Source organism: Astatotilapia calliptera, chromosome 1 (genome assembly GCF_900246225.1).
Source record: "Astatotilapia calliptera chromosome 1, fAstCal1.2, whole genome shotgun sequence".
NCBI classification, from domain to species: Eukaryota; Metazoa; Chordata; class Actinopteri; order Cichliformes; family Cichlidae; genus Astatotilapia; species Astatotilapia calliptera.
In genome coordinates this window covers 24282376-24294526 of record NC_039302.1, presented here as the reverse complement: position 1 = coordinate 24294526, position 12151 = coordinate 24282376, and the positions used below count along the sequence as shown (strand labels likewise).

Below are 12151 nucleotides of genomic sequence, written 5' to 3'. Positions count from 1 at the left end.
AAATATTCTGACTTAATTCTTGCTAAATTTCCCAAAGTTCATGTGGGAAAACAGCTTTAGAGTGAGTAAACCATTAAAGACATGGCCTGTTGTCACGCATGAACTCCAGATTGAAATGTTGTCCCTTGAAGTTTTCTTTCTTTCTTGTAGCACACAACAGAAAATGTTTCCTTCAGATGTGTTTGCACTGTCTGTTATCTCTCTGCTGGTGTTATTCCTACAAACATCAAGTGTCCAATCACATTTTTGTGATGTCTCGGTCTTGTAACTGGGGAAAAAGTTTTTTTGTTTGTTTGTTTGTTTGTTTTTTATGGGTTTCATTTGTTTGTTTGTTTTTGGTTTTACAATGCTAAACCGGTTTGTTTATCCTAAACTTAACCAAAGTGTGAAACTAATAAGTCCATATATCTAAAAGCAATAATTTCATGTTTTCTTTTGTTTTCTCAGAGTTAACTAGTGTCAGTTTAATCCTTTCAATGGCCACAACTTCATCTTTAGATGTTTTTTGTCAATACTTTTTCCACTTTATTGATTCAAAGTTTCAGTGTCATAACAACCTGATGATTCATTTGCATTTAAGGTGTTACAGGTGTTTTGTTTCAGTTGATGGTACAACCATCTGGTTAAAGACCAGTTTATGTTCAATCCAGCTGCATTTGGATTTTGCATTTTCACATAGTTAAGGTCTAGAAAGGTTCAGGACTGCGGTGCATGTGTAAAAAGGGTGTTACAGTAAGCCTTGTTTTTAGAGGTGATATTTAAAGATGAGTGCTGCACTTTATATTAATGAATGCTGCTTTTCTGCTGCTGCTCAGGGTGATTTTATTGTGGAAGGGAGTGAATGCATGTCTGCTGATAGTGTTAACCACAGGTTACATATTAAAATAAATAAAGAGGTACTGGTTAATGTTGGGATTGGGGATAAATTCAGATCAATGGGTGAAAGACTTTATATCCTGTGGATGCTCTCTTGGTGCACTGACTCCAGGGAGAAATTAGAAATGGTACAAAAGAGTTTGATGACCTGTAATGCAAGAAGAGCTAATCATTGTTAAAGGGTTTTTTACGTTTTTGGGAGTGGGGAGAGCCTGTATTTGTTTTATCACAGTTTATTTGTTGGGATTTCAGGTGAAAGGCTGCCATAGAGAACAACACTAACAGTGTTTGCACAACTGACTTTAAAGATATACCAAACATTTGTGCTACAAAGGTGATGGAAGATCTGTGTGGTATATTTTCTGAATCTGAAATAAAATAAATAAAATAAAGATTGTGTGAGTTGTGCTCAGTGTTTACATGTTCAATAAAATCCACACGATTAAGATGACCGAATAGATGAAAACCATCTCACCTTGTTTTTGTGATTTTTTTTTTTTTTTTTTTTTTTTTTTTTCTCTGTTTACATGCATGGATCTGATTTGTAATTTAGTCCCAAAGAATTGCTTCTTGAATAGTTGGGATTTGTTTCTCTGCTTTTGTTTAATGTTATCTATGTGACTTTGGCCAACCTGTACTGGGCTACCTTATCTAAAAACATGTGAATATCCACAGTTTTATAGACTTATTAATGGATGAAGGTGCAGAAAAATAGGAGAAGGTCAGGTTTATCCACCTTCTCCCCCCCCCTTCAATTCAAGGTTGGGAAAGAAAAAAAAAAAAAAGACTCCCTTTCCTGTTTTGGTACAAACGGATTTATCCCAGCAAGAAGATAACGGCACAGAAAGAGCCAAACTTGACAGGAGAGACAGAGTACAATCACACTGAGCGAACAGCCAGACAGCTACAATCAGTCGTAGCAATGGATTCACAGAACAGATTTCACTTTCTAAACCTTTGGGATGACACAGCAGATGAGAGTGAAACAAGAGAGGGAGAGGAAAGAAAGGAGTTTATAGGGGATGAGCAGTCAGTTTGCATGGGATCCTCACAGTGGATGAATGGGCGCCCTGTATCAGGTAAGTGTGTGTTAGACGGTTGTCGTCTGCCACCTGCTTTTTTTTAAACCTTTCTGAAAGTAATGTATGAGAGGGTACAGAGGAGGAATCATTTTTGTTTTCCTGTGCAGACACTTCCAGCAGGAGGCAGTAAACGCAAACCTGGGCTATCGGTACAAGCAGTCATTTGTGGGTTTTGTTGAAGTGGATGGACTGGTTGGCTGGTTTTCTTTTTCATGCAAACCTCTCCTCTGGGTGTTGCTCCTGTTTTGCAGGGTGTGCGGACTTGAACAGCCTGGATTCACTGAGCCCTCAAGAGAAGAAGAGGCAAGGTTACATCCATGAGCTGATAGAAACTGAGGAAAAATATGTGGAAGATTTGCAGATAGTGCTGGAGGTAATTTCACACAAATCTGCTGAATAATACATGTAAAAGCAAAAAGTAGCGTTCTCAAAAATCACACCAAGAAAAGTTACACGCTGCAGTTCTTACGGTGTTGTGTGTGTGAGTTGGGACTTGGTGTGTTTTGTAATATTTGTGGCTTTTTCCTCTGCTTGTGTAGGTTTTCTGCAAGCCCATGTCTGCGTCGGGCCGGCTGAATGAGTCAGAGATGAGCATGATTTTTGTCAACTGGAAGGAACTGCTGGCCTGCAACTCAAAATTTGTCAAGTAAATACCTTGTGGGCAGAGAAGAGGCGACAGTGTTTCTGATAGCGTGAGGAAATGCTGTGAAGAGTGTTTGTGCAGATTTCTTTTCAGTGTAAAAAAGCATGTTGGGGGTTTGTCTTGTGTATGTGTGCAGGGCGCTCCGCGTTCGTAAGAAGACGGGTGGAGAGAACAATCCAGTGGGGATGATTGGAGATATCCTGGCTGCCGAGCTGTCCCACATGCAGCCCTACATCCGTTTCTGCTCATCCCAGTTCAACGGCGCCACACTGCTGCAGACTCGCACTGACAATGATTCAGACTTTAAGGACTTCATGAGGGTAGGAGGGATTCCCACATCCTGTCCGCTTCCAATGAGAGCTTCATGTTTTCCATTTAGAGTTTGGGAATTTTAGGGGTTCCGGTTTTGTTGAAAGACAAGAATGTATCTGTTAATCTTTTAATGTTGTCTTTTTTCTCTTAGAAAATCGCCACAGACTACAGGTGTAAAGGAATGCCGCTGTCCAGCTTCCTGCTGAAACCAATGCAGAGGATCACTCGCTACCCACTGCACATCAAAAACGTAGGCCATCGTTTTCAAGTGTGGCCTTAACTGGCTGCATTTGACTTTCTGGTTGTTTTATAAATTCTGTCATAATTGTATCTATTATTTTATTGTTAGCTGTTTTAAATATTTAGACTCACATTAATATACAAAAACAGAATTTATAAGGGTGTGGAGAGTGACGGACTATGCAAGCGCTTTTTTCCAGTTCTACGATACTTTTACTTTAAGTATGAATGTTCTCCCTGGAGAGTATTTTCAGCCAGAGCTTTACATTCAGGGACGTGATCAGAAGTTATCACGGTAAGCTCTCATTCTGCACCAGGTATCAGCTTCCACTGCCAGAAGTAGTCAAAATTACGCTCCAATATCTTTGCAGTGCATGTTCATCGACAGAGTATCCAATGAAAGACACTCTTCAGTGACGGAAAATAGTTGTTAATAAAATTAACGTCAAATATGAACACGATTAGCTTATTAGTGTATTTACTTGTGCAGATCCTGGAGTGCACTGCAGAGGGTCATGCTGACCGAGGTCCTTTGAAAGAGGCGCTGGAGAGGGCGGAGGAGCTCTGTAAACAGGTTTTTATGATCATCATTTCCTTTATTAATGAACCCAGTGAGTCGCTTAATTAGAAAGTCTCTGTGTTGTGGTTGAAAGAATCTGATGTGGTGTTTCTGGGCGATTACCTTGTGCAGGTGAACGAGGGTGTAAGAGAGAAGGAGAACTCCGATAGACTGGAGTGGATTCAGAGCCACGTTAATTGTGACGGTCCTGTCGAGGTATTGAGATTTACGGTTTTTCCTTCATGGATCTTTGTGTGAAAACATTGAAACGTTGTTTTAAACTTTCTCGCTTTTTACAGCATTTGGTCTTTAATTCCCTTACCAACTGTTTGGGCCCCAGAAAACTGCTCCACAGCGGCAAGGTGAGTTTCACTGCAGGTTCTCATATTGGCTGGCAGGATGGGGCATAACGGATGATGAAATTTGAAACTTAATGGTTCAAATCCCAGGAAGTAGTGTTACTGGTTACAAGCCTCATACCACAAAGTAAAATCTTCAGACACCAGTAAGCTTTAAATAATTTAAAGTCGTGTTTTGCTGAAGATTTGCGAAAGTAAATCAGTTAATGTTGTTAGTTTTTTAAGTGTTTAATCATACATGTGCGGTTGTATCACTCTATCGTCACAGTTGTACAAGGCAAAGAGCAGCAAGGAACTCTGGGCTTTCCTCTTCAACGACTTCCTGCTTTTAACGTACGCGGCTAAACAGTTCACCTCATCTGGACCTGATAAACTGTTCAGCAACAAGAATAACGTACAGCTAAAGATCTACAAACCAGTAAGAGATGCACACGAGTGGAAATCTCCTTTGAGGCAACGTTAGACTTTGTGTTTGTGCCCGACCGTGTTTCATCTTGTGTTTCCTGTAGCCCGTCCTCCTGAACGAAGCTCTGGTCAAGCTTCCAGATCCTTCCAGCGATGAGCCCATCTTCCACATCTCACACATTGACAAAGTCTACATGCTCAGAACAGACAACATTAATGAACGGTATGTGCACACGTCGGCGTACGCACAGAGAAATGTGCCAGTGAATCAGTGGCTTGTACGAATTCCTGCGTGTTTGTGTTTTTTCAGGACGGCGTGGGTTCAGAAGATTAAGGTGGCGTCTGAGGAATTTATTGAGACTGAAAAGAAAAAAAGGGACAAGGTTTATCAAGGTTTGTGTCTACACTCCAAGAGCCACATTCGTGTCACCTAAACGCGATAATCTCAAATAATCATTTAAGCTTTCTGTGCACGTGTTTACAGCACGCTCTATGAAAGGCAGTGGAATCGGCAGACTGCTCGTCACCATCCTAGAAGCCACTGAACTCAAGGCAGCAAAACCCAACGGTGAGCATGAATGCACTAAAAACAAATCATCAGCTTTTTTTTCTTTTCTTTTTGTTTCTTTGTTTTATACTTTTACACTTTTATTTTTACTTCTTCCTTTTTTTCCTTGACTCTTCCTTTTTCTTTTTTTTTTTTTTGATTATCTGAATCAATCCTCAACTTGCTTTCTCTTTACCTGCTCTTACATCCTCCTCATGCCTGTCTGCTGTCTTTCCCTCCTGCAGGTAAAAGTAACCCTTACTGTGAAGTGACCATGGGAGCTCAGATCTTCACATCCAGAGTAATCAACGACACCCTGAACCCCAAATGGAACTTCAACTGTCAGTTTCACATCAAAGACATCTACCAGGACGTCCTCTGCATTGCCATCAACGAAAAAGACCAGTTTTCACCAGACGGTTAGTTACCGGCTAATTACATTATTTCATTTTATTAATATTGCTAAAGTTTGTTCAGAACTCTTTCCTTAAAAGCCCATAAAATAGTTAGATTATGGTGTAAATGTATACAAATTAAATTATTATTAACACTTGTTTGTAAGAAAACAGTGGAGTTCCCACTCCAGGTTGGGAATGAGCTGCTGCTCCAAGTGCAGAAAAGTATCTTGGGGGTCTTGTCTTTGAGTGAGGAGAGGGTGGAGTGGGAGATTAGTGTGGATGCTGTACCGGTCTGTTGTGGTGAAGAGAGAACTGGCCGTGAAAGTAATGCTGCTGTTTTACACTTCAGTCTACATTCCCACCTTCACCTACGGTCACTATCTCGGAGTCACGACTGAAAGTTTAAGGTTGTGGATAGCTGGAGCTGGTTAAGTCGTCTGATTAAGTTGCCTCCCGAACACAAACTATGAAATGGAGAACCCAACACATGTCATGGAGCAAGCTAAGTATTTATTTACGGCAATTTTCTCTATAAATTCATCTACAACTGAGTCACTTTCCAGCAACTCTCCCCTCTGAGCTGGGTCGGCACGCTTGTTAGCATTAGCTTCCTGTCTGGACTGCCCTCTTCTCCGGGTCACGGCATCCTCCTGAAATAGAGGAGGCATGATTAGATGACGATTACTGGCTGTTCCCAGCCTCCCCTGACACTCTCTGAGCCCACTGCTCCACCCCTCCCTGCAGCTAAGCCACAAACCACACCCCGCCACAGTGAACTACCAGGACGTAGCCCCAGGACAAACCAAGGACACAGCTGACAGATTATTTCTCTGCTCTGGCTTGGGAATGCCTCACATAAGCTTGAGGAGGTAGCTAGAGACAGGGGGGGCTAGGTGTGCCTCCTGCCCCCATGACACGAATAAGCTGTAGAAAATAGATAAATGGTTATTTTATTCAGTGGCAGAATGACAAATCCTCTTAAGACATGGGTGTAGGGTGGGAGTGTCAAACACGAGGTCAGAGGTCCACACCAGCACATGGATCAATTGGGGGGACTGTGTGAAATTAGTTGAACACACTGCTGTGGGGTTTAAAAGAAATATTAAAAGAGCATCCCATGTGTCACTGAAACTGTCTCAACACCCCCACTGGTTAAACGTTGGCTGTTGTTGGTGAATATTTTAGTTAAACTGTACACAGGATAATTACAAAAAGTATAAAAAGTTAAACATGGTTTTCTTCTTTAAAAACAGAAAAATAAATAAATATAACTTCCTCCGAACTCATGTGCTGTTCTGTTTTCTCGTGTCAGAGTTCCTGGGCCGGACCGAGGTTCCAGTGGCGACCATAAAGAAAGAGTTCGAGAACAAGGGACCAGCGACGCGTCGGCTTCTGCTGCACGAGGTCCCAACAGGGGAAGTGTGGGTCCTGCTCGACCTACAGCTCTATGGACACAAGTAGCCGCAAAGGAAGAACTGAAACAAGAAACTACATCCTCTGTAGAGACTTTCAAATAAGAACAGTTAACCAAATTTTAAAAGGCTGCTTGTTTTCACATTAACAAACTAAGATGGTTTCTCCTCTAAGCTGTAAGGAGAGACGGTCTCATTCATCAAGCCTTAATTAATTTAATATTAACCAGCAGTAATAATACCTCTTCTGATGTCATCCAAGTCCTGCAGTAGAGATGGCCTTACAACAATTCAAGCCACGAAATAGGAATTGGAGCTCATCTTTTGTTCCTCGGGATGACTTTAGATGGAAAGGGAAACTTGTTCACCTGCTCAGTATGGAGACTTGGTGTGTCCCACAGTTGAATGCGAGTCCTATGTAAAATTTACAACCTTCAGATGGATTTAGGACCAGACAAAAGCTGCTGAGAAGCAGATAATTCAAAGCAATAAAACTACATGTGCTCTCCTTTAGACTCTCAGAGCTCTGTATCTCAGTCGGTTTTTATTAAGTATTCACTTTGCCAAGTCTGCTCAGCCGAGGCCATTAAACGAGACACTGAACTAACTAGTGTTTTATCTTAACTGTCAAGAGATACAAGTTGACTCTTTATATTATTTTCTTCTTCTTTTTTTCTGAGGAGATCATGACTGACTGCTTTTTAGAGACTTTGCTGGCCTGCTTTGTGGCTGTCGCCAATCATAAACTGTCTGGGCTCACTTCTCACAGTGACATCAGAGACAGTAGATGGCAAATGATGGACAGTGACAGCTTGGAGAATAAGTCTGTAGAGCTGGTCTGAAGTCAGTTTACTACTGTAGATCTCAGGATACGTTGTTCTGGGTTGAGTCTGTGTCACTGTAGCAACACTGAACACTCGTTTTGTTGTTTTGTGTGTATGTTGGGATTCGTGAGTACATATCTTTGGAGAATAGAAGTATAACGATAGAGAAGCGAACAGATCCTGCAACTTTGGGAGGATACAACTTCTTGCCTTAATAAAAGTCATTTTTGACCTTTTTTTTTTTTTTTTTAAATATATGATTAAAATAATTTACTCTTCATTGGGATGATGCTGGGCTTGACTGTAGACTATTTTTGCTTTTTCTTTAACGTGTGAAATCAGCTACGGCCGAGTAATTTCAAGTGAGTTTAAGATGATTAAGGTGAGAGTTTTGTGTTTTTATGCAAACAGTTTTGATGGCGTTAACTTTTTGAAGTAACTCAGATCGAGAGCAATAACAAACAGTATTTTCCCACTTGTATTTTTTTATGCTTTTTCAAACTGCCGACACATTTTAAGGCTCACCCCTCTCGTCCCTGCCTGCTTACAGTAATATTGTGACCTCAAAAAGTTAAAGTTGGCGCGTACGAACGTCAGCCATGAAGACGCTACAAAGATAAAGGGTGTAAAAGCTGCGTATTTGTGTTGTTGTTGTTTTTACTCAGTGTGCTCAGATTATTTTCTAACTCTGCATTTAAACGAAATGTGTTGTATTTATTTCTTAATTTATGCGTGTGACTATCCAAAGTTTAGAGCGCCTTTCTGTTTCATCGTGGAGAATCGGTCGGTAATCGCTGAGTTTGTTTTGTGAGAAAGCCGGCTCAGTATCTTAAGACTTTCCACACATGAACTTCTGAGTCCAGTCAGAATATTTTCCACAGACTTCCTTTCTCACATGTAGCACACAGCAGGAAATGGTCTGCTTCAGATCCATTCGCACTACTGGAAATGTGGAAATGTTCCTTTTGGGTCAGAGGTGCAAACTTCAGTCCAGCGTCACATAGACTTTTTACTTGGGAGCACACAAGAAAAGTAAAGACGAGCTAACGTCTGATCCGACTGCATCAGATATTTGTGTTGTTCATTCACCTCTGCTGGGTGATGTCTAGACGTCCAGCGCTGAAGTGCATGTGTGGAAATGGATTCATATACATTTTTTTTCCCCCTTGATTGATTGTAAGGAGACGAAGTTGTTCATTGTTTTCTTAGGTCTGATATTTTGTGCTCTTGTACTCCACTGAGTTGCCCTTTTTTTTTTTTTAATCAACGAGGTTGTTTTTAAGTCTTGTTGTTAACTCCTGTTCTTTTTTTTCTTTTTCTTTTTTAATTTGTGGAAGGTGTGAGACTTCCTCGTCTGCGTAGGGCTGTGAAAGCTTGTTTTCCTCTTTCATTTTCAGCCTCCTGCACTGACTGCTGAGTTTATGACCTCTCTAACCCTGACTTGCCTGTTCACAGCTGACCGGATTCTGTAACCTGCTGTTTGTACTCACCTTGGCCTTTATATGGCACTCGCTGTATCAGGGTTTCTTAAAGCAAATTAAAGATATTAAAAGTGATCAAACTGTCAATTTAATTGTCCGGTCAAACAAAAAGGACCAATTAAAATAACTAAACTGTGAGCGAACATCCTCCTGCAGACTATGCAGTTGAGCACACCATCCTGCTGTTGTGCTTTTTCCAACTACAGTGTTATGTGCAGCATTTTTTACTAAACTACAACAGATTTTACAGTTTTCATAAAGCCGGACGTGATTTGAAGATAAATTCTCATGTTTGAACAAGTGAAATATATATTTTTGGGTGGTAGTTAACTCTTGGTTTGCCTGGTTTCTCGTAGTGTCCGGCCACAGAGTCCGTAGAGTTCAGTGCAGAGTTGTCAGTGCGCACCAATAGCTCTCATTAAGTCCTTCTTCACCCTCCACTGGCTCTGGGGCCACAGGAGCAGCAGCCATTATGTAACCACGCTGAGTGGGTCTGTGAAGAGATGACAGCAACACACACGGCTGCGTGACTGGGTCGAGAAAGTCAGCTGAACTCTACCTACTAATGCATTTAATGCAGCGGGATATGTGATGATATAACTAAAGGGATTAAATGTAATTTATACTTATTTAAGTAAGTGTCATAGCATTGCCTGAAGATTTTTATTTATTTATTTTTAAATACAAATACGATTCACTTGAAAAATCAGTCAAATGTTTGCATTTTGTGACAGTGGCGTTCCACATCTTAAAAACCTTGGAACACCTAACGGTGGAAATCCCAGAGGAGACCCAGAACTCAATGGACACGTACATTGACTGCCCTGTGTACTTCTCCCAACTGGAGAGTGTGGCTGGGGTTAAGGATGTCTGGAATTCCTTGCCTTAGCATGCTTCCAGCACGGTCCAACCTCAGATAAGCAGAAGACAATAGACGGAATGTGTTTAGTGAAGGTGACCCAATTTAAAATTCACATATTCAGTAAAATAAAAGAAGCTGTAATAGCTTGCCAAAATGCATACACTGACGTTTGTGGTGGTTCTTGCTGTCGTGGGTATCTCCAGGTCCTCATTCTTGCCATGATGGCACAGACTAAGAGTGAAAACAATAGTGGATAAAATAGTTTCTGTCCAAACAGATTCACTGAAAAAACATGTTATGTTGTTTTTTTCTCTTCCCTTAAGTCTCTTAAAGGAGGCTTTGGGCTACAACATGGTGCCAGAACAGTTGCAGTGGGCCTTGGTATTGATTCCACAAGTCTTATTCTGTGTTTTCATTGTGATGGGAATGAATGCTGTCGATCAGTCCAAAATCTCCCGCTGGCATTCTTCTGAAGGTCATCGATGAGTCACACTAATCAAACCATTCGGTGCTCCCCATAATAATGTATACAATCATTCAAAACAACTTTGTATGGATTTGAAGACAAGAAACATGCCAGAGAAAAAAGTCCTGCCACAGCCTGTGTAGGTACTGCAGGTTGGCCAAAAGAAGACGTTTACAATAAACAATTTTTTTTTTTAATGTTTACTTAAATTTCTAAATATATGCACTCACAGGTCACCTCATTAGTTACACCTCATCAGCTGCTTGTTAACATATAAATCACATGGCAGCAAGTTAAGTGAATTTGAATATTGGATGTTTGTTGGTGCCAAACAGGCTGTTCTGAGTACTTCAGATGATCTACTGGAATTTTTCCACAAAACCATCTCTAGAAACAAGAAAATATCCAGTGAGCAGCATTTTGTTTTGGTGCCAGAGGTCACAGCCTGCATGAAGCTGATAGAAAGGCAACAGTAACTCAAATATCGCACCTCTGAACACACAACACTTTAAACCTTGAAGCAGATCGGCTACAGCAGCAGACAACCACACCTGTAAGTTCATGCAGGAACACCAAAACTGAACAATGGAAAATTAGGAGGCCGCTTCCTGATCTGAGGAGTCTCAATTTCTGCTGTGACATTTGCATGGTCAGGTCAGAATTTGGCGAAAAAACACACAAGCATGGCTCCTGCCTTGTATTAAACGTTCAGGCTGCTTTTTATGCTTCCCATTTCCATCTCTATGACCACAGGGACATGGTGGAACAGGAGTTTGTCATTATGGGTGTGCAGCTGACAAATGTGCAACAACTGTGAGATGCAGCCATGTCAATATGGACCAAAATCTCAGAGGAATGTTTTCAGAACCGTGCTGAAACTACTGCATGAAGAAGGAAGGCAATTTAAAAGGAAAAATGGGGCACAAGTGAGTAGTGAGTGTATGTCAGCTATGAGAAAAAGGTCAGTCATGAGGCTGGTTTGACTTCAAGATACTCTTAAAGGATTTTTTCCTTATAGAAAAAGGTATAGTAAAGGTTCAGAGGCAGACAGAAATAGAAATGGCAAATGAAGAGCCAGAGGGAGAGAGTGTGCATGAGACAAAGTGAAAAAGAAAAGTGCAGCAAAGCAGAAGAAAAGAACAGTTTAGAGGTGGGAGGAGAAAAACAGAGACAGAGGAGAATAAACACACATGGAGACAGAAAGAGAGCGTGGAGGGAGAGAGTGACATCTGCATACAGGATGAGTCTGAGAGGCCCTCAGTTCCACTTGAGTTAGTCATGGGAATGATTTGATTATCACCACATGAACAGTTGTCTTATGTAACACACACATACACGCAAATACCCTCACAAAGAAAACACAGAAATAATGAGGGATTTGTGTCCTGACCAAAAACCTACACTGAGTAAAGGTGCCCTGAAGCAGCAGACAGACAAGAGGGTGAAAGAGAAAGACCACGTCCACGTCATACAGGTCTTTTCCTAGACATTAAAACACTGAAACTCTCCACCAAAACGAGCACAAATCAGCTTTTTGCTATTGTGTTGATTTCTGATCATGTTCATCAGAACATGACGCCTAGCTAAAAATAAAATAAATAAATAAATTGAGGACTCACCTCAACGCTGTCGATGAACTGATGTTGAACTGAATTAAGGTCGTGATTGTTATTATTATTTTTTTC

General features: G+C 41.0%; 1 protein-coding gene across 2 annotated transcripts in view; it reads left to right on the top strand.

Annotated features, from left to right (window-relative positions):
* Positions 1 to 9213, top strand: part of itsn2b (intersectin 2b) — a 35073-nt gene extending 25860 nt beyond the window's left edge. For both annotated transcript variants that reach the window (XM_026171056.1, XM_026171048.1), the window contains exons 28-40: positions 2210 to 2331; positions 2498 to 2604; positions 2738 to 2921; positions 3065 to 3163; positions 3644 to 3727; positions 3845 to 3928; positions 4012 to 4074; positions 4340 to 4489; positions 4581 to 4699; positions 4787 to 4869; positions 4961 to 5044; positions 5269 to 5442; positions 6734 to 9213. In XM_026171056.1, coding sequence (XP_026026841.1) covers positions 2210 to 2331; positions 2498 to 2604; positions 2738 to 2921; positions 3065 to 3163; positions 3644 to 3727; positions 3845 to 3928; positions 4012 to 4074; positions 4340 to 4489; positions 4581 to 4699; positions 4787 to 4869; positions 4961 to 5044; positions 5269 to 5442; positions 6734 to 6882 — 1502 coding nt within the window. In that variant the 3' untranslated portion in view covers positions 6883 to 9213. The remainder of the gene's footprint in view (positions 1 to 2209; positions 2332 to 2497; positions 2605 to 2737; positions 2922 to 3064; positions 3164 to 3643; positions 3728 to 3844; positions 3929 to 4011; positions 4075 to 4339; positions 4490 to 4580; positions 4700 to 4786; positions 4870 to 4960; positions 5045 to 5268; positions 5443 to 6733) is intronic.
* The last annotated feature ends 2938 nt before the right edge of the window (positions 9214 to 12151 follow it).